Source organism: Mustela nivalis (assembly GCF_964662115.1).
Source record: "Mustela nivalis genome assembly, chromosome: 17".
Classification (NCBI taxonomy): domain Eukaryota; kingdom Metazoa; phylum Chordata; class Mammalia; order Carnivora; family Mustelidae; genus Mustela; species Mustela nivalis.
In genome coordinates this window covers 7,160,635-7,181,432 of record NC_139036.1, presented here as the reverse complement: position 1 = coordinate 7,181,432, position 20,798 = coordinate 7,160,635, and the positions used below count along the sequence as shown (strand labels likewise).

The following is a 20,798-nucleotide window of genomic DNA, read 5'->3' as shown; positions in this document are numbered from 1 at the left end:
TTCAGAATATTTCATCCCAAAGCAACAGAATACACATTCTTCTCTAGTGCACATGGAACATTCTCCAGAATAGATCACATCCTTGGTCCTAAATCAGGACTCAACCGGTATCAAAAGATTGGGATCATTCCCTGCATATTTTCAGACCACAATGCTCTAAAGCTAGAACTCAACCACAAAAGGAAGTTTGGAAAGAACCCAAATACATGGAGACTAAACAGTATCCTTCTAAAGAATGAATGGGTCAACCGGGAAATTAAAGAAGAATTGAAAAAAATCATGGAAACAAATGATAATGAAAATACAACAGTTCAAAATCTGTGGGACACAATAAAGGCAGTCCTGAGAGGAAAATATATAGCGGTACAAGCCTTTCTCAAGAAACAAGAAAGGTCTCAGGTACACAACCTAACCCTACACCTAAAGGAGCTGGAGAAAGAACAAGAAAGAAACCCTAAGCCCAGCAGGAGAAGAGAAATCATAAAGATCAGAGCAGAAATCAATGAAATAGAAACCAAAAAAACAATAGAACAAATCAACGAAACTAGGAGCTGGTTCTTTGAAAGAATTAATAAAATTGATAAACCCCTGGCCCGACTTATCAAAAAGAAAAGAGAAAGGACCCAAATAAATAAAATCATGAATGAAAGAGGAGAGATCACAACTAACACCAAAGAAATACAAACTATTATAAGAACATACTATGAGCAACTCTACGGCAATAAATTTGACAATCTGGAAGAAATGGATGCATTCCTAGAAACATATCAACTACCACAACTGAACCAGGAAGAAATAGAAAGCCTGAACAGACCCATAACCAGTAAGGAGATTGAAACAGTCATTAAAAATCTCCAAACAAACAAAAGCCCAGGGCCAGATGGCTTCCCGGGGGAATTCTACCAAACATTTAAAGAAGAACTAATTCCTATTCTCCTGAAACTGTTCCAAAAAATAGAAATGGAAGGAAAACTTCCAAACTCATTTTATGAGGCCAGCATCACCTTGATCCCAAAACCAGACAAGGATCCCACCAAAAAAGAGAGCTATAGACCGATATCCTTGATGAACACAGATGCGAAAATACTCAACAAAATACTAGCCAATAGGATTCAACAGTACATTAAAAAGATTATTCACCACGACCAAGTGGGATTTATTCCAGGGCTGCAAGGTTGGTTCAACATCCGCAAATCAGTCAATGTGATACAACAAATCAATAAAAGAAAGAACAAGAACCATATGATACTTTCAATAGATGCTGAAAAAGCATTTGACAAAGTACAGCATCCCTTCCTGATCAAAACTCTTCAAAGTGTAGGGATAGAGGGCACATACCTCAATATCATCAAAACCATCTATGAAAAACCCACCGCAAATATCATTCTCAATGGAGAAAAACTGAAAGCTTTTCCACTAAGGTCAGGAACACGGCAGGGATGTCCATTATCACCACTGCTATTCAACATAGTACTAGAGGTCCTAGCCTCAGCAATCAGACAACAAAAGGAAATTAAAGGCATCCAAATCGGCAAAGAAGAAGTCAAATTATCACTCTTCGCAGATGATATGATACTATATGTGGAAAACCCAAAAGACTCCACTCCAAAACTGCTAGAACTCATACAGGAATTCAGTAAAGTGTCAGGATATAAAATCAATGCACAGAAATCAGTTGCATTTCTCTACACCAACAGCAAGACAGAAGAAAGAGATATTAAGGAGTCAATCCCATTTACAATTGCATCCAAAACCATAAGATACCTAGGAATAAACCTAACCAAAGAGACACAGAATCTATACTCAGAAAACTATAAAGTACTCATGAAAGAAATTGAGGAAGACACAAAGAAATGGAAAAATGTTCCATGCTCCTGGATTGGAAGAATAAATATTGTGAAAATGTCTATGCTACCTAAAGCAATCTACACATTTAGTGCAATTCCTATCAAAGTACCATCCATCTTTTTCAAAGAAATGGAACAAATAATGCTAAAATTTATATGGAACCAGAAAAGACCTCGAATAGCCAAAGGGATATTGAAAAAGAAAGCCAACGTTGGTGGCATCACAATTCCGGACTTCAAGCTCTATTACAAAGCTGTCATCATCAAGACAGCATGGTACTGGCACAAAAACAGACACATAGATCAATGGAACAGAATAGAGAGCCCAGAAATAGACCCTCAACTCTATGGTCAACTCATCTTCGACAAAGCAGGAAAGAATGTCCAATGGAAAAAAGACAGCCTCTTCAATAAATGGTGCTGGGAAAATTGGACAGCCACATGCAGAAAAATGAAATTGGACCATTTCCTTACACCACACACAAAAATAGACTCAAAATGGATGAAGGACCTCAATGTGCGAAAGGAATCCATCAAAATCCTTGAGGAGAACACAGGCAGCAACCTCTTCGACCTCTGCCGCAGCAACATCTTCCTAGGAACAACGCAAAAGGCAAGGGAAGCAAGGGAAAAAATGAACTATTGGGATTTCATCAAGATCAAAAGCTTTTGCACAGCAAAGGAAACAGTTAACAAAATCAAAAGACAACTGACAGAATGGGAGAAGATATTTGCAAACGACATATCAGATAAAGGACTAGTGTCCAGAATCTATAAAGAACTTAGCAAACTCAACACCCAAAGAACAAATAATCCAATCAAGAAATGGGCAGAGGACATGAACAGACATTTCTGCAAAGAAGACATCCAGATGGCCAACAGACACATGAAAAAGTGCTCCATATCACTCGGCATCAGGGAAATACAAATCAAAACCACAATGAGATATCACCTCACACCAGTCAGAATGGCTAAAATCAACAAGTCAGGAAATGACAGATGCTGGCGAGGATGTGGAGAAAGGGGAACCCTCCTACACTGTTGGTGGGAATGCAAGTTGGTGCAGCCACTCTGGAAAACAGCATGGAGGTTCCTCAGAATGTTGAAAATAGAACTGCCCTATGACCCAGCAATTGCACTATTGGGTATTTACCCTAAAGATACAAATGTAGTGATCCAAAGGGGCACATGCACCCGAATGTTTATAGCAGCAATGTCCACAATAGCCAAACTATGGAAAGAACCTAGATGTCCATCCACAGATGAATGGATCAAGAAGATGTGGTATATATACACAATGGAATACTATGCAGCCATCAAAAGAAATGAAATCTTGCCATTTGCGACAACATGGATGGAACTAGAGCGTATCATGCTTAGCGAAATAAGTCAAGCAGAGAAAGACAACTATCATATGATCTCCCTGATATGAGGAAGTGGTGATGCAACATGGAGGCTTAAGTGGGTAGGAGAAGAATAAATGAAACAAGATGGGATTGGGAGGGAGACAAACCATAAGTGACTCTTAATCTCACAAAACAAACTGAGGGTTGCTGGGGGGAGGGGGTTTGGGAGAAGGGGGTGGGATTATGGACATTGGGGAGGGTATGTGCTTTGGTGAGTGCTGTGAAGTGTGTAAACCTGGTGATTCACAGACCTGTACCCCTGGGGATAAAAATATATGTTTATAAAAAAAAAAAAAAAAAAAAAAAAGAAAGGACCAATACCCAACTTTTGTAGCAACATGGACGGGACTGGAAGAGATTATTATGCTGAGTGAAATAAGTCAAGCAGAGAGAGTCAATTATCATATGGTTTCACTTATTTGTGGAGCATAACAAATAGCATGGAGGACATGGGGAGTTAGAGAGGAGAAGGGAGTTGGGGGAAATTGGAAGGGGAGGTGAACCATGAGAGACTATGGACTCTGAAAAACAATCTGAGGGTTTTGAAGGGGTGGGGGGTGGGAGGTTGGGGTACTAGGTGGTGGGTATTATAAAGGGCACGAATTGCATGGAGCACTGGGTGTGGTGAAAAATAATGAATACTGTTATGCTGAAAATAAAAAATAAATTTAAAAAAAAATTTTTTTAAAAGGTGAAAAAAAGAAAATACATATTTTCTCCAATTATAGTTAAATAGCTAATCTCCTTAATATGTAAAGAAACTCTCCCCCATTAAAGGAAAAAGTTAGGGGTGCCTGGGTGGCTCAGTCAGTTAAGCAGCTGTCTTTGGCTTGGGTCATGATCCCAAGATCCTAGGGTCCAGCCCCACATCAAGCTTCCCTGCTCAGTGGAGAGTCTGCTTCTCCCTCTCCCTCTGGCTGTTGCTCTGCTTACTTCTGCTCTCTCTCTGTCAAGTGGATAAATAAAATCTTTAAAAAAAATTAAAAAAAAATTTTTTTAAAGGAAAAATTAAATAATGCCATTTTAAGATATGGTGACACATACAAAAAGAGAGCTCATGGTATAGGAAATACAAATATCTCTTAAATATATGAACAAATGCTTTACCTCACTTGTAGTAACAGAAATGTACATCAACACTATGTTTACTTTTTTGTTTGTACAAATGAGATTGGCAAACATATGAACACTCAACTTCACTCGTAGTAATAGAAGTGTACTTTGAAAAGTATGCCTAATTATAATTTTTTCAAGATTGGCAAAGTTCTGAAAGTTAAATAAAATCCGGTATTAGTAAGGCAGTGTATGATGGATAAATCGTTTTAAAAATCCTAATTAGAGGCACCTGGGTGGCTCAGTCGGTTAAGCGGCTGTCTTCGGCTCGGGTTGTGATCCCAGATTCCTGGGATCGAGCCTCGTGTTGAGCCCCACATCGAGCCCCGCATCAGGCTCCCTGCTCAGCAGGAAGCCTGCTTCTCCCTCTCCCACTCCCTCTGCTTGTGTTCCCTTTCTCACTATGTCTCTCTCTGTCAAATAAATAAACACAATCTTTTAAAAAAATCCTAATTAAATATATAAAAATAAATATATGATGACCAAACAACGTTTGTTCCAGAAAAGCAATGATGGTTAAGTCTTAGAGAAATCTATGAGAATAATTTGCTACATTAATAAAGAAGTAATACATAACTATTATAGAGATACATAAAATTTCCAAATACTGTTAGCAAACTAGGAATAATTAAGATTTCTCTTAACCTATATTATAGATGTCTATCACAGACCCAAAGCAAACATTATATCAAATGGTGAAATACTAGAATATTCTCTTTCAAATCAGGACCAAGGCAAGCATAACTGCCATCATGTTTCCTATTCAATGTTATACAGGAGGTCTTAAACTATACAAAAAATCAAGAAAAGGAATATGTATAAGAATAGCTAAGGCAATCATAAAATTATTGTTCAAAATCTAATTTTCTACATAGAAAATCTAAGAGAATATATACATAAACCACCAGGACTTACAAGCATGTTCAAGAACAAGCTTGAGGGACACAAAGCCAACTGGAAATAAAAGGGCATCTGTACTCAAGCCAAGAAAATTACTTTACTTTTTAAAATATTTTTTTGAAGATTTTATTATTTTTAAGTAAGGTCTATAGCCAGTAAGTAAGTAAGGTCTATACCCAGCATGGGGCTCAAACTCACAACTTTGAGATTCAGAGTCATACACCCTGAGTGAGCCTGCCAAGTGCCCCCCACCCACCAAATGTTATTTTAAAAGTTATTTAGGGTACCAACAAAACTATAAGGTGGGTAATAATATATGAAAAGATATGCAGGATCGTGGTGTAAGAACGATAACATACTACTTGAAAGGCATAAACAGAACGGTAAATAAATGGGAAGAGAAACTATGCTCACAGGAGGGTGACTCGGTATTACCCCCATCATAATGATGCAATTCTAACAACAACAACAACAAAATCCAACGCATTTCTTTCTTGATCCTGACAAGCATACTCTAAAATGTACAGAGAAGAACAAAGGGTAAGCAACAGCCCTGACATTTCTGAAGAAGAACCATAGGGAAGGAGTTGCCCGACAGAAATTAAGTCTCCTTATAAAACTTTATTAATTAAAACAATGTGAAATTGGTGTGGGCCAGACAAATAGAACACCAAGGGTAACACCTTAGAAACAGACCCAATTATAAATTAAAAAATTGATACTAAAAATCAGTTGCAGTCTTGAGGTGGATTAATCAATAAGTGATGTTAGGATAATCCAGTATTAAAATTAAAAATTAAAATTAGAACTCTATAAATTTTAAAGGGCACCTGGGTGGCTCAGTGGGTTTAGCATCAGACTCTTGATTTTGGATAAGGTCATGATTTCAGGGCCATGAGACTGAGCTCCGTGTTGGCCCTCTGCTCAGCAGGGAGTCTGCTTGAGATTCTCAACCTCTGCCCCTCCCCCAGTCACCCCCCCAATCTCAAATAAAGAAATAAATAAATCTTTAAAAAAAGAAATTTTAGGGGATTAAAGACATAAATATGAAAAGTCAAACAGTTGAAAAAAATCCTTATTTTAAGTATTTATCTATCTATTAGAGAGAGAGGGAGAGTTGGGGGGTAGGGACAGTGGGAGAGAATCCCTAACAGACTCCCCACTGAGCACGGAGACTGACGTGGGGCTTGATCCCACTACCCATGAACTCATGACCAGAATGGAAACCAAGAGTCAGACCCCCAACTGCCTGAGCTACCCAGGTGCCCCCAAACAGTAATAGTTTAAAAACAAAACACAAGAAGTAATTATTGTCATGTTGAAGAGAACAGAATGCTCTGGAACAGCACAGGGCATTAAAAAGAACTGTTAAGTTTTACAGCATTTAAACGAAATCAGCACGACACAAATCAGATGCAGACTTCAAAGGGTACCTACAACCCCTATAATGACCAAGCCATTAGTATTCAGAATATAAAAGGAACTCTTACAAATCCATAAGAAAAAGACCAAAAACCCTGGAGCAAAAGGGCAAACTACAAAAAGAGGCAACTCACAGAAGAGGCCTAGCCAGTAAACTCTCAGAAAGATGCTCAAGGTCACAAGTAAAACGGGAAAGAAAACAATGAGATTTCATTTCATGCCCACTGGCAAAAACCAGTATGTCAAGGACATGGGTGTGGGTGAGGTGAGGAGGAAACTGGCATCCAGGCCCTATTGATCAGAGAGGAAACACATTCGACTAGTCTGGAGAGAAGCCTGGCACTTTTTGTAAAGTTGAAATGCCCGTACGAGACAGAACAGCAATCTCCGTCTTGGGCACCTAGCTGGAGACACCATCTGCACATGCATCTTGGGCACCCCGCTGGAAAGACAGTCTGCACATGTGTGCTGGAAGTTTCTACTTGCAACATGGTATGTAACCGCATGGGGGTATTATTGCTTTCTGCGCATCCAGAAGAGTTTGTGAAGAAATACAGAAAAGCGTTAAGGGAAGAAAGTAAGTGTGGTTGGTGAAAGCATAAGAACTATGAAGGAGAGTCAGAAATTGGGAAAAGAGAACAAAACCGAGTTCTAACTCAGGGGCGAGGGGTTGGGCTCTTGGCTCAGATGGAGGAGGAGGAGGGATGGTCATCTTGGAGGAAGAGAAGAAACTTACAAAGACATGATGATGGGCTTTGGGGAAAGGGAGAGTTGGGAGGATCATACTAAACAACGGGGTCTTCTCAACAAGGCGAGGACATTGAGCGGGTAAAGGATAAAGAAAGTGCTAGTAGAGATAAAATCCTGGAAACACTGGATATGACATAAAGGTGAGCAGGGTTGACTCCGGGATATTCTATGGGCCTCAGGAGCTCTCCCCCAATCCCAGAATGAGGCTTGAGGTGAGTCCTGAGGCCATCTGGACCTGAAATCATATACGATCTCCCCTTCCAAGTTCTCCAACACCTACGTGCTTCTTCCTTCCTTCATAACTAACGCAGAAGTGTGAGCATCATAGAAATGTTGGAGGCCAAAGGTGCTACCAGGGCCACCCTACCCATGTTGCCTCCTTGTGGAATTGGATGAGGTCCCCAAAGGTGAGCAGTTTGGCAAATAATCAACTAATCCGAGTGACCGGAATTCTGATTTTATCCATCAGTGACGCTGTTGCCCTGCCTCGGACTACTTTATCTGCAGCAAAGTCATGCCTATTTCCAACAAATTTCTGGCCTTCATCATCTGAACACACTAACCCAGCCAAGAGTTCAGTGAGTATTTTATCCTAATTAGACATATCATTTCAAAGGCCAGGATGAAAAAATAAATGATCATGAAAGCGATCATTTACTTTCTTCCCTTAATTGGACAAACTTGATTTAACTCCCATTCATTAAGGCATTTTGGACCATGCATATAAAACACTCTGAGCTATAACTCGTCAAAACCAAGGTCTTAGCAATGAAAGAACCCTGTTCTGCTATTTGATAAAAACAGAGGTCAGAGGAAACTCCTCTAAGAAAATGAAATGGTATTTAGCCTGTCTTGGGAATTAGGGAGTAGAGGGGAGTTTTACAAAGAGCAACGTTCAGCTGGAAATGACAGCACCCATACTCCTTAGACTTCAGGAGCTGACTGCCTATGCTGCTCTGTGGTCCTTTCTTTTTTTCTTTCTCTCTCTCTCTTTTTAAAAGATTTTATTTATTTATTTGAGAGAGAGAGAGCAGGAACAAGGAACACAAGCATGGGGAGTGGGAGTGGGAAAGTGGGCTTCCAGCCGAGCTGGGAACCCAATGCGGGGCTTGATCCCAGGACCCTGGGATCATGACCTGAGCCAAAGGCAGACATTGAGCCTACTGAGCCACACAGGCATCCTGGTTCTTTTGGTGTTTTATGTATAACATGCTGGAGATGGAGGAGCCCAACCCCAGATCCACAGGCTGATCTGGCCTGCTGCCTCCATGAGCAAGGCCTGCAGGCTAAGACTGGTCCGTACAATTTTTAATGGTTGAAAAGAATTAAAATAATAATACTTAATGACTTGTGAAAATGACAGGACGTTCAAATTTTATTGTCCATAAATAAAGTTTTATTGGTCATCACTGCAATCATTCATTTATATATTGTCTACTGTTGTTCTCCCAGTATGATGACAGAGTCGAGTAGCTATGACAGAGACTGTCTACAAAACTGAGAATATTCACTTTCCAACCCTTGATAGAAAAAAAAAAAAGTATGCCGACCTGGTTTATGTGATACCCTTTAGTGCCAAAATGCTGAAAGTATGAGGCCATTTGGAGACTTTGTGCTCTTAGGATGCTGGTGTGTGTTACTAGGTCTCAAGAACCCTTAAGAAGGTATGAGTAAGGATGTCAAGGAAGTCCACTAGAGTGTATTATCTCGGGGGGTTGGGAATTACTAGATCATAGAGTAGGTCAGGTAGGGCGTTTTCTTGGATCTTCTCTGCATTCAGTTAGAAACCAGATTTTAGAAAGACCCCGTGGGAGCAATGAGGAGAATGGATTAGAGAAGGTATTGCCTAGGAGGTGGAGGATGAGTTAAGAAGTGTCTACATTTGTTGGGGAGTCCGGGTGTCTCAGCTGGTTGAACCTTTGATGCTTGATTGTGGCTCAAGTAATGATCTCAGGATCTTGGGATCAAGTACCACATCAGGCTCTGTGCTCAGTAGGGAGTCTGCTTGAAGATTTCTCTCTCTCTCTCCACCCCTACTCCCAACTTGTGCTCTGTTCTCTCTATCTCCCAAATAAATAGATCTTTAAAAAAAAATGTCTACATTGGTTAAAACAACAGATGAAAAGACCAGTGGTAGCTATGAGAGCTGTGATTCGGAATCAGAAATGGTTAGGGGATAAAATTGGTGGCAATTGATTAACTCTGGTTTGATTTTGGAAATGGCATCAGGAAATCAAGGGATCAAACAATGAGCTAACAAACTGTGGAAAGAAACTGCAGAGCCTATAAGATTAGTAGAATATCGAAGAGGATGCTTTGGGGGGAGAGTTGAATCCGTGGCATACATTCACTCTACCTTGATCTCTAAACTAACAGCACTTGTAGATGACTAGAGAGGGATGTGTTCATGGCAAGGTAGCCTGACACAGTGTCACAGTCTGCCCTGTGTTGTCCAAGAGTGGAGTGATTGCACAACTCCACAAAATTGAAAAATGGCGGAGGTGGGGGAGGTCCTGAGGAATTCCTGAAGCTTTCCCTGGACTGGCAGTCAATTAATTTCTAGCGAATTATTTACCTGACAGGGAAAATTAAAACTAAGATATGCTCTAATTCTCCCTGTCAAAGTGGTTAAGAACAAAGGGAGGAATATCAGAGAAGTATGATTTGTAACTGCATCTCCATTTTAACAGGTGTATGTAAAAACGTACTTTTACATAGAAGCCTTAAAAGAGAAATGTGAACTTGAAACTTCACGACCTTGGAGCAAGCTGACCGCATTATGTTCTCACTGGGCAGGGCTTCAGAAATTCATTTACTCTTTAAAAAGTTGTCTTCTAAATGAAAAATTAAAAAAAAATACTTAATTGAGAACAAAAATTTCCATTGGTGAAAGTCTATCAGCTTCTGTGTCTCGGACATTATTTTAGCAGAAGGTGACCTGGCTGGATTGGCACCAGCTGACATATAGAGTGAGTCTGGCAACATTCCTGGTGTTTCCAAAGCTGGAAGTGTTTGGAAGCACATTTTTACCTTTTTTGAATTTTAAGAAATTAGACTAGGGTACAGGGCTGGAGCGCCACTGGCCCCACTTTCATTATTCAGTAAAATAGTAAAAGGTGAGACAACGTCGTAGGTAAAATGCTGTTGAGGAAGGTGGTAGGATGTTAAGATGGTATTTAGAATGGGGGTGGGTGGTGGATACCAGGGCTTTCTGAAATGCCAGAAAACTGGAGGCAGGAATTTTGTTCTGGAACATTTGGGCACTGACTGCTTTCTTAACCCGGATGAAGAGGTAGTTTTGCGGATGCTGAATTCGGTTTAAGAGCCAGGAAAGCATATTCTTTTTTTTTTTTTTTTTAAAGATTTTATTTATTTATTTGACAGAGAGAAATCACAAGCAGGCAAAGAGGCAGGCAGAGAGAGAGGAGGAAGCAGGCTCCCTGCTGAGCAGAGAGCCCGATGCGGGCCTCGATCCCAGGACCCTGAGATCATGACCTGAGCCGAAGGCAGCGGCCTAACCCACTGAGCCACCCAGGCGCCCAGGAAAGCATATTCTATGTTTAATTAATATAGATGCAAAAATATATGCTTCCCATTGCTGTAAATGCATAATCTGAGTACTCTACTGTCTTATATTCTTGGGCATATACATGCACATATATCTTGGATTATGTGTGTACATACATGTGTGTGTATGTATACATGTGTGCACATAGATTTTTTTTTTTACCCAGAATGGCTGACATAATTTCTGAATTCCTAAATAAATAAGAATAGTAAAGTATCACAACTGAACTATCTGACAAAGTCCTGTCTTGCACGGACAGTGTCATGGGACGGTTGCCATCCTCGGTCAAGTATTTTGGAAGCCAAGGAAAACCACGTGAGAGAGATTCTGCGTTTCTTGTTGCTTCTCTGCTTGCACCAGGTTCTGAACCCTTCCTTAAATCAGCAGCCTAATCTTGCCCTGCTGTGTAAGTTTCGTGTGTGCAACTTCTCCATGTCTCTCCTTGCCAATGTCTAATCTACCTGAAATACTGCGAACATTCTGGTTTCTGTCTTGGATATGGGGAGGGAAGAGCCCCTTCTCTCTGGGCTCGGCAGGTCACCGGACCCTAGACATGCTCTTCTTCCAAAACCCAGATCTATTTCCAGCCAGAGAGCCCCCAAGATTACTGTCTGTTTTCCAATGAAAGGAGCCAGGACGAGGCACAGCGCTAACCCTAGAAGTATCTTACTGAACCAGTCCTCTACTCTCTCAGTCTTCTTCCTCATTTCTATGACCCAGCTCTCTGGACCTGGGAGCACCTTGGGATGACTGATTCCAGGGGGAATTTACATTCACGAGCAGAGTTTCTTACCAGATGCCAAGAGGTCATTGATGAGCACCAGGAACTTCTCATCAGCCACTTGGGCGTCGGTCATGAGAAACACCACACTGAGATTCTTCACCCCGGCTTTCAGGCACAAGCCAGCCAAGTCCATCTGTGGAAACGATCAACATTAGAGATCTTTGGGAAGACAGCCTTATTGAAAGATCCCCAATCAGCTCTTTAGGAATGGGACCATTTCCTTATCTACTTTAATGGGAAAGAAAGTAAAATAGCAGTAGAGGTGGATGAGTAAACTTGAACAGTGACGATCTTTAATTCATGCAATCACTGTGGCTCCTGTATTCACTTCGGGAGCTCTTCCTTTGTGCCGAGGGGTAACAGCACAGCTTTCCAAAGGGACAGAGATAGTCCCTGCTCATCTGTGTTACTTATATCATCATACAAGTGAATGACCTGACCCGAAGGCAAGCAATTGCTCTTGGTCTTGACAGAAGAGTCATGTATTTGGGGCCACCAATCCCGGTAATAAATGTATCTTATGCTAGCAGTGTTTTGTGTTCTCATGACTTGTTCCAGCAAAAGCTCTGTGTTGGAATAAAATATACTAGGAGACTCACTTGCACATACACACACACACACACACACACACACACACACACAGAGTCATCTGGTAGGAAATTATATCCATTCAGAACTGCAGGTGGATGAAGTCTTGGGCTAGGATGTCAAGCCCTGCATTTTCCCAGCGTAGTCAATCTTGGTTCAAGCTCTGTACCCCACTCACAGAGCTCAGCTGTCAGTCCCCGATCTTGGTCTTCTTGCTCGCACCATTCAAAGCTCATTTTCTAAGAGCCTCATGCATTTCCTTATGCCAAAGCTTCTTTCATGTCCCATATATCATTCCCCTTTAAAGTTAGTGAACTTCCTTTAGCATCAACCATTCTCAACCTTAGGTACTTACAGAATTAGTTAAGACAACATTTCCCGACTCTCATCGGAACTGTCTGAAAAGTCTTGATGTCCAGGCCAGTCCGCAGACTAGTTAAGCCAAACTTTCTGGAGGGTGGGTTGCAGGCATCAGCGGTGTTTCAGGGGGATTCCAGTCTATAGCCAAGGCTGAGAACTGCCATCTTAGGTCATTCTGTAAATGCTTACTTCTAAGCACTGACTTGTTTCCTCTTCTTTGGAACCACTGGAGTTTGGTCTAATGTGGACCTGGTGTCTGACTTAGATCCAGCTGGCTGTGGAGAAGCTGAGCTGTGGTTTCAGAGCAGTGATGAGCACCACTGGCTGAGAGGTTAGGAAGGCAGGTGGGTAGGTCTGGCCCCAGACTGGCTGGGATTCGCACAGGGAGAGCAAGTGTGGCATCCTGGTAGAAATGCCATCAGGGCTCCTGACCCTGCCTCTGTTGTAACCAGGCACAACAGGGAAGGGCAAAGTGACCTCTTTCAGTTGTATAAATGCTTTTCCCCATGTTCTAGATCATGCAGCATGGCTGCTAAGGGCTTGTTTGGGACCAGAAAACGTCCCTGAAGTTCCTAGTACCTGGTAAGCACTGGAACAGTCTTTCAAAAATGTGAATTTCTTACAGGACTTGGGCAGACTGTCAGAACTCCTTTCAAGTCCACCAGAGCTGCTAGAGGGCTGTGTGCTCACTTTGACACAGAGGTGCCCCTGATCCGGTGAGAGCCAAGGTTACCCCGAGGGAGCTGAAGCAGCTGAGGTTTTACAAAGGCAGACCTGAGTCCAATGAGTCTAATGAGGGTCACTGGCCCAGAATTGAGGAAGGGAATGGCCCGTTGCTGACGGGGAGGTTCTCAGGAAGGTGACTGCAGAGCTAAGGAGGGATGACAGGGAGCTGTGGGCATTGCGGGGGTGAGGGCTGGGGGCTGGATCTCACCTTGAAGTCCGGGATCTGGTACCCTCTCCGCAGCGTGATCTGGAATACTTCCATGGAGCTGATGAACGCCGCGAGCCTGGTCAGACTCTGCTTGCCGCTCCCACCCACGCCCACCAGCAGTGCATTTCCCCGGGGGGACTCCAGGATGCGGTTGATGTGGCAGCTGCGGGGAAAGAGCAGAGGCACGTGGCCTGGATCAGACTCTCCTCTGTGCCGAGCCCGTCCCATGGTCCGAGGGATCAGTGCTGGAAATGTAAGTTACATTGTCCCCAGACCAAGCCTTGCTTTCTTGCCCAAATGGATGGAGGTCACTCCTGCTTTCTGCTTTAAGCCAAAGCGTCTGGTGAACCAGTGGCAGTGGAGGACGAGCTCGTGGCAGCCAGAAAGGACTGGAGGGGACGCAGACTCCCCTCTGTCCCCTCACTACCCAGCTGAGCCAGAGTCTGCCACATCTCCCCCAGCACTCGGCCTCACCTACTTGTGCTTCTAGGCAAGAGGAGGGGACAGGAAAAAGAGAAGAGTAGGGAAAAAAAATTCCAGGGGAGGCTAAAGGACAAGCAGGAACAGAACCGTCTGTTCCACTAGAGAGAGAAGAAGTGAAATTAAAGTCAGCAGAACAACAGGGAGCCCTGGACATTGATGCCTTTGTAATGACTGTGGATTCTTGGGGTCAGCCTATAGGGCGCCCACTTGCTTGGCTTCTGGATTCTTCCCCTTTAAGCTCTACTCCCCTGTCTCAGTACCCATATTCCCTCCCAGCAGTGATGAAAGGTTCTCAAGTCCTGGGCTTAGACTACATCCTGCAGAGGACCCTCTTCCTCCTGACTCACTAACCCTTCCTCAAATGCTGCCTTTCCATCCACCTGTCCGTGAGCCTCCTCCACATTCTTTTTTCCCCTTAACTCTATGTATAAATGTTACATAAGGTACCTACGTTCTTTATTTAAAAAACTCCTATTCCCTTTCCTCACCTTAAAACCAACAACCATTCATTATACAAAATGCCTGAAATACAGAAAAATTACAATTCTACACTAAATAGCAGTAGACACCACTGACATTAACTACACACCCTTCTGGAGGTTTTTCTAGAATCTCTGTATTTGTAGGTATATACTTGTGGGTACATACGCTTACTGCATCTGAAACCCAAGATGTTTCTATCTTATTTTCAAAATCAGGTTCACATTATATATTAAACAGCGTTTTGAAGCTACGTTTCCATTTAGCCATAGTGTGTGAATAATTTTCTACACCACTGAGTAATCGCTAAGCCATGCTTTTAATGATGAACCACAGAATAAATTCCTAGGCTGCAGCAGCTTGCTATGGGATAGTTACATTGTTTCCAATGTTTTCCAGTCATAAATACTGTTACGTAACTATTTTTCATTTCTATCTCTCATCATGTCCTCAGGATAGATCCCTAAAAGACAAATCATCAAGTCAAACAGTAAGACAATTTTTTATGGCTTTTGATACATCCCGAAAAGCTGCTTCCCAGAACAGTGGCACCAATTTGTCATCTTCTTGGGTAGAACTGATCAAAAGGTGAATGCTATTTTTGAAGGGTGAGAATATGTTAGATTATGTGAGTTTCATTAGCATGCATCATGTTAGAAAACTTGGGAAATGGGTAGAAGGAGGATGAGACCACAGCTGCTGGTGACCTTGGACTTGACCAAGCATGGAGAACAAGAGCTCAGGGGGAATCTGACCAAACAGAGTGTACATCTGAAATTAAACAGTGTAGGCTACAGTCCTGTGTCCCTATCTTACATTAAGGGCATCACAATGACAGATATCATATTCACATTATGTAAGGGTCATCAGGAGTGGAACCATTTAAGTGCAGCTAAGCCCAATTTGGAGGAAGGGCTGGAAATGGAGGGGTGGGGGAGCTTTGATGAATGGGACTTGACCCATCAACGAAACGGGAGCAGGGATGAGGTTACTGGGCTCTTGTGGGCCTTCTGTGGCTTGAGTTTTCTTGCTACTGCACATTTCTGGCATATATTGATGACTGGGTCATAATCAGCATCAATAAACTAAATGTTTGTGGGTCTTCATTGACTCCTCTCCCCTGTGTTTGCTGGGTGTGTTTGCTACTGAGAGGGAAACCCCAGCAGGAAGGCAGGTAAGCCAACAAGGTCCACCTACCAGCAGGTGGGAAGAGTCTGGCCCCCACTCTTGTTGATCCTAGGTCTTATGTATATGTCTTCAAATCTTTGCCAATTGAATGGTTGACACTATGATTTAAATTTTATTCCTTTGATATCTAGGGAATTAAATATTTTTTTATTAATTATTACATTTTGTTTTGTGAGCTTCCTTTTTCAGGTCCATGGTCCTCTTCTTTCTTTTTTTAAGTTTTATTTATTAAAGTAATCTCTACATTCCATGTAGGCTTGAACTCACAACCCTGAGATCAAGATTGCATGATTCTCTGACTGAGCCAGCCAGGTGCCCCAACTGCACACTTCTTAACTGAAGAGTTCCAGATCTGTAAGGCCCCTTTAGGTAGGTTCTGAAACACACTGCTCATTTGTCACTTTTTACCTTTTCGTTTTACTTTGCTTTTGGATATGCAGAAAATTTTAGCTTTCTGGATTTAAAACCCAGAAAATGTAAGTCACTAAGTTTTTGTGGTGAAAATTAATTCCCCCTAGTATTTAAGACTTATTTATTGACCTACATTTAGTTCTTTTATGATTTTGCTTTTCCCCTTTATCATTTTTTTGTGGTATTTCTACTCTTTCTTTTTTGTATCAGATAGATTTATAATTCTCTGGGCCCTTATTAAATCCTAGTTTTGAGGCATCAAAAGAGTGTGCATACTCAGCTTGCTTTCTCTACAGTCTTTGCACACGTGAAGGTGTTCGATGAATTTTGGCTAAACTGAAACACAACACAGGCCTTACAGTCAGCATCATGTCTGGGGGACGCACACAATCACACATCATGTGAGGGGCAAGGACTCATCTGCTTCGTGTTTGCATTAGAGGGTGCCTGACTCCAGGGATAAGAGAAACCAAGCTGCTAAGACATCCAGGCCCTCTCTTTGGAGAAGTCCCCCTGGGCTCTCTGGGCCGCCCCCATCCCCACTATTCCGGAAGGCCTGAATTCAGCTTAGCATGGTCTCTGCTGTTCACCATCTGATGGGAAATGCATCGCTAGTCCCGAAGTTTCCAGAGAAGAATGGTTCAGTCTGCCACTGTCAGCATTAGACTCCGGCTGGGGATCCATTAACAACCTCTGACGAGGGCAAAGGACTCTGCATTCAAATTACAACATTAAAAAAAAAGGAAGATCAATATTCTGAAGGGCTCCTGGGCGAGAAAACCAGCGCAGTCTAAGTTAAGCCTGTTACTGAATTTCTGTGAGATTAAAAACAAAAGCTGAAGATGCTCCACAGCACAGCTGGAGGGAGCGGACTTACTAAGGCTACACACGCACACACACATGCGCACATGCATACATGCACGCACACACATGCATGCAGATACACACATGCACGCACACAATGCACACATGTCTGCACTCACATGTGCACTCACATGCATGTGCAGAGACAGCACACATGCACATGCATACATGCACACAATATGCATGTGCACACGTCTGCACACACATGCACACTCACATGCATGTGCATAGACAGCACACATGCACACATGCATACAGACACACATGCACGCACACACATGCACACATGCCTGCACACACATGCACACTCACTTGCATGTACACAGATAGCACACATGCACACGCACACATGCACACACCCACATATGCATGCAGACACACACATATGCACGCACACACACGCGCACACAATGTGCACTCACATGCATGTGCACAGGCAGCACACATGCACAAGCATACATGCATGCACACACGCCCTTGAGAATAGATATGGTACAGAAAGGAAGGGGCACAAGACAAGTCCATCTTTTTCATTAAGTGATGCTAAGAGAAAAGAAAAGAGGCAGAACAACCTCTGTGGGAGCCAATAAACCCTAGATAAAGGTTTAATCTTTAAAGAGATAAAGATTATGCCAAAAGCAGTGGAAAAGACGTGGTGTGAGGCTTTAAGGAAATGCAGACCCAGAATCTGCTGAAACAGTGAAGAAAGTCAGTGGGAGAGCACCATGGTGCCATTAAGGGCACAACAAAGAAAAAGCCTAGCATCTCCGGACTGCTTGTTAAGCACAAAGCACTGGCCGCATGCAGCAATAACCCAACGACGTGGACATTCTCACTACTCTCACTTCCCAGAGGAGTACACTGAGGCTCGGGGAAGTTCAGTGTTCTCTGCTGAACACAACAGCCAATGAGTGGCAAAACCAGGGTTTGAATGTGGCTGTGGCTCTGGCTCTAGAACCTGTGCCTGTAACTCATGGCATGGTGCTCTATGGGTTCAGCATAAAGGCAGCAGGAAGAATTAGCAGCAGAGCTTGGGAAAGGCATCGGGGAATCAGACCGAGAGACTGATAAGAGCTCAAGTCGTGAGAACAAAAAACCAGATGATGATCACATCAAAATGAGAATAACCTCATTGTACCCATGACCAGATGCCCTTGCTCTGGCCCCTCCACCAACCCTGTGGGTTCCTGGGGAGTGCCAGAGCCTTTGTCCTGCTCTGCCTCACCCTGCTCCCCCCTTGGGTCTCAGAAGTCAGGACCTTCCTGGAGAAAGCCCGAACCCCTCTGCCTCAGGCACCGTGTGGAGTGATGTGAGGCCATGAGTCTTCTGTCACTCTTGGGTTATCTGTGTTTCTCACTGTTGGCTGCGGTCCATTTTCTGGCACAAGGGGTTGCTTCTGCTCTCAGTGGCCAGTAGAGACAGCAGAGGGCCGAGGAGCCCCATGGATGGGAGGGCAGGGCAAAGACCATGTTGTGGGACATTGATATTTTTAAACAAATGGACATGAAATTATACGTCCAAATATACTTTAATCTTGAGAACTACCTCCCTTGAGGTAGTTCATTATTCCAGTTATTTTGCCATTGCTAACTGGAAACCATCTTCTAGAAACCATCTTCACAGCTTGTTAAGGAGTGTCAGGAGAAAAGCTAGTTTTCCCAGCCTTATTTCTTCTTAAGAGTATTATGAGTCAGTTTGATCACCCGTGTTGGGCACCACATTGACCAAATCACTTGCTCTTCTCCCAAATTAAATTTACCCTGAAAGGATAGAGATTTGTCTCAATTCCAAGACTGTGACACAGGCTCTGATAGTTGTTCAAGAGGAGAGGAAAAATGCTCGCTGAAGTCCCAAGGTTTATGAGTGGATGTCCCAAAACCCTGGTCCTGGCCATCGACTACACACCAGACAGCATCCAAGGTTTTGGGGATTCAGCTGTGAGCAAGACCAAGTCTATGCATAAGGAACTCACACTGGATCGGGAGAGACAGAAGCACAGATGAGGAAGCACCAGAGTGTGATGATGGAGAGCAAATCCACTGGAGACAGTGTGCCAGTGTAAGCCTTGGCCTCTCTGTTTCTGGGGTGTATGGTGCTAGGTGGTTTCTCCCACATCTTTGGATTGTAGCCTTCTTGTGTGTAATATATAGGGGTAAGTTCAGACCTTACTTCCTTCAGGGTTTTTGTGACAAACGAAGTGATGTAAGCAAAGCTCTATGCACCAGGCCTGCAGTGAGTTCCATGTTCAGGGTAGCTGCTACATATCACATCAAGTGCTCCCTTTCCAGAGAGGTCTTCCTGACCTCCCTCTTTAAAATTGCAGTCAACACCCTCCCCACCCTCCACCAGCACTCTATATCCTCCTTCCTTCTGTTTTTCCTCTCCATCCTTTACCCTAAATGAGATGCTAAGAATGATTGTTGAGTACCTGCTATGTTCCAGACACTGTCCTAGGTATTGGAGATCTGGTGGTGAATACAAAAAAGATCCTTGCACTCATAGTATGCCTAATCCAAAGATATGTGTTGGGTGGATGGATGGATGGATGGATAGATCAGTGGGTGGATGGATGGGTAGATGGGTAGATGGATAGGTGGATGGGTAGGGGGATGGATGGATGTGTAGATGGGTAGGTGGATGGATGGGTGGGTGATGGGCAGATGGATGGATGTAAACAAACAGATTAATCTTGACAAATGCAGCAGGGAAATCAAGTTATGTGAGCTGAGGTCCCAGCAGCGACAACTGACTTTAGCAAGAGGGGGCTCTGTGGTGACTGGATAAGAGCTTCTTTGTTCCATTGCTAAGAAAAGGATCCAGAAGAGAATGAGAAGTGAGAAAGTAAAGACAATGATTTTGATGAGTTTTGTTGTGAACAGGAGCAAAAAAAAAAAAAAAAAAAAAAAAAAAGAAAAGAAAAGAAAAGAAAAAGGTGTAGGGGATGGAAGGAGGTATAAGAGTGAAGGAATAGTTTATTATTGTTGTAATGATAATGTGACATGTTTATAAGTAGGTGTGTATAATCCAACAATTACTGAATTAATGGTGATGGCACAAGATGGGGCAAGGGAGGAGGAGGGGGCAGGAAGGAGGCAGTAGACAAAAGGAATAATTTAATTTCATGAAGACATCAAGTCACTTAGAAGGTGCTAAAAGGTGGGATTCAGGATGTGCATGGAGGGATTGGCCTTAGGTAGGAACAGGGATGGTTCATTTACTAAAATATCAGAGAAGTCACAATTTGTGGGTGGGATGCAGGTGGGCTGTTAGATTTGATGGTGGGGGAAATGACAGAATTCTCTTCTGGTTGCTTTCATGACATCAGTGAAGGAAGAGATGTGCTCATTAACTGGGGACAGAGAGAGGGGAGGGATGCTAGAAGCCTGAGAAGAGGAGAAAAATGTGGGATGCAATCACCAGAAGTAGACCAAGAGAGCAAACTGCCCAGGCTAGTGGAGGTAGTGAAGGTGGGTTTCCAGCAAGGTCAAGGGCCCATGTGAAAAGTATGGCTGAAATTCTGAAACACACCAAGCCCAAAGGGAGGTGATTTTTTCTGCAACAATCATCAGATGCTTGGAGGCAGGTGCAGAATAAGACAGTGGTGTTTAACCAGAATGGGGTTTTGTCACATGGACACAATGGCAGGGAAGTGAGGGGGGCTAGCACCAGGATGATGGGGCTCATGGTGGCTGAGGACAGT

The 20,798-nt window shown here is 42.9% G+C and overlaps 1 protein-coding gene across 4 annotated transcripts in view; it reads right to left on the bottom strand.

Moving 5' to 3' along the window:
* DNAH9 (dynein axonemal heavy chain 9) overlaps nt 1-20,798 on the bottom strand; it is a 318,684-nt gene that overhangs the window by 117,034 nt on the left and 180,852 nt on the right. For all 4 annotated transcript variants that reach the window (XM_082708418.1, XM_082708419.1, XM_082708420.1 and 1 more), the window contains 2 exons: nt 13,673-13,835; nt 11,800-11,923 (listed from right to left, as the gene is read on the bottom strand). In XM_082708418.1, coding sequence (XP_082564544.1) covers nt 11,800-11,923; nt 13,673-13,835 — 287 coding nt within the window. The remainder of the gene's footprint in view (nt 1-11,799; nt 11,924-13,672; nt 13,836-20,798) is intronic.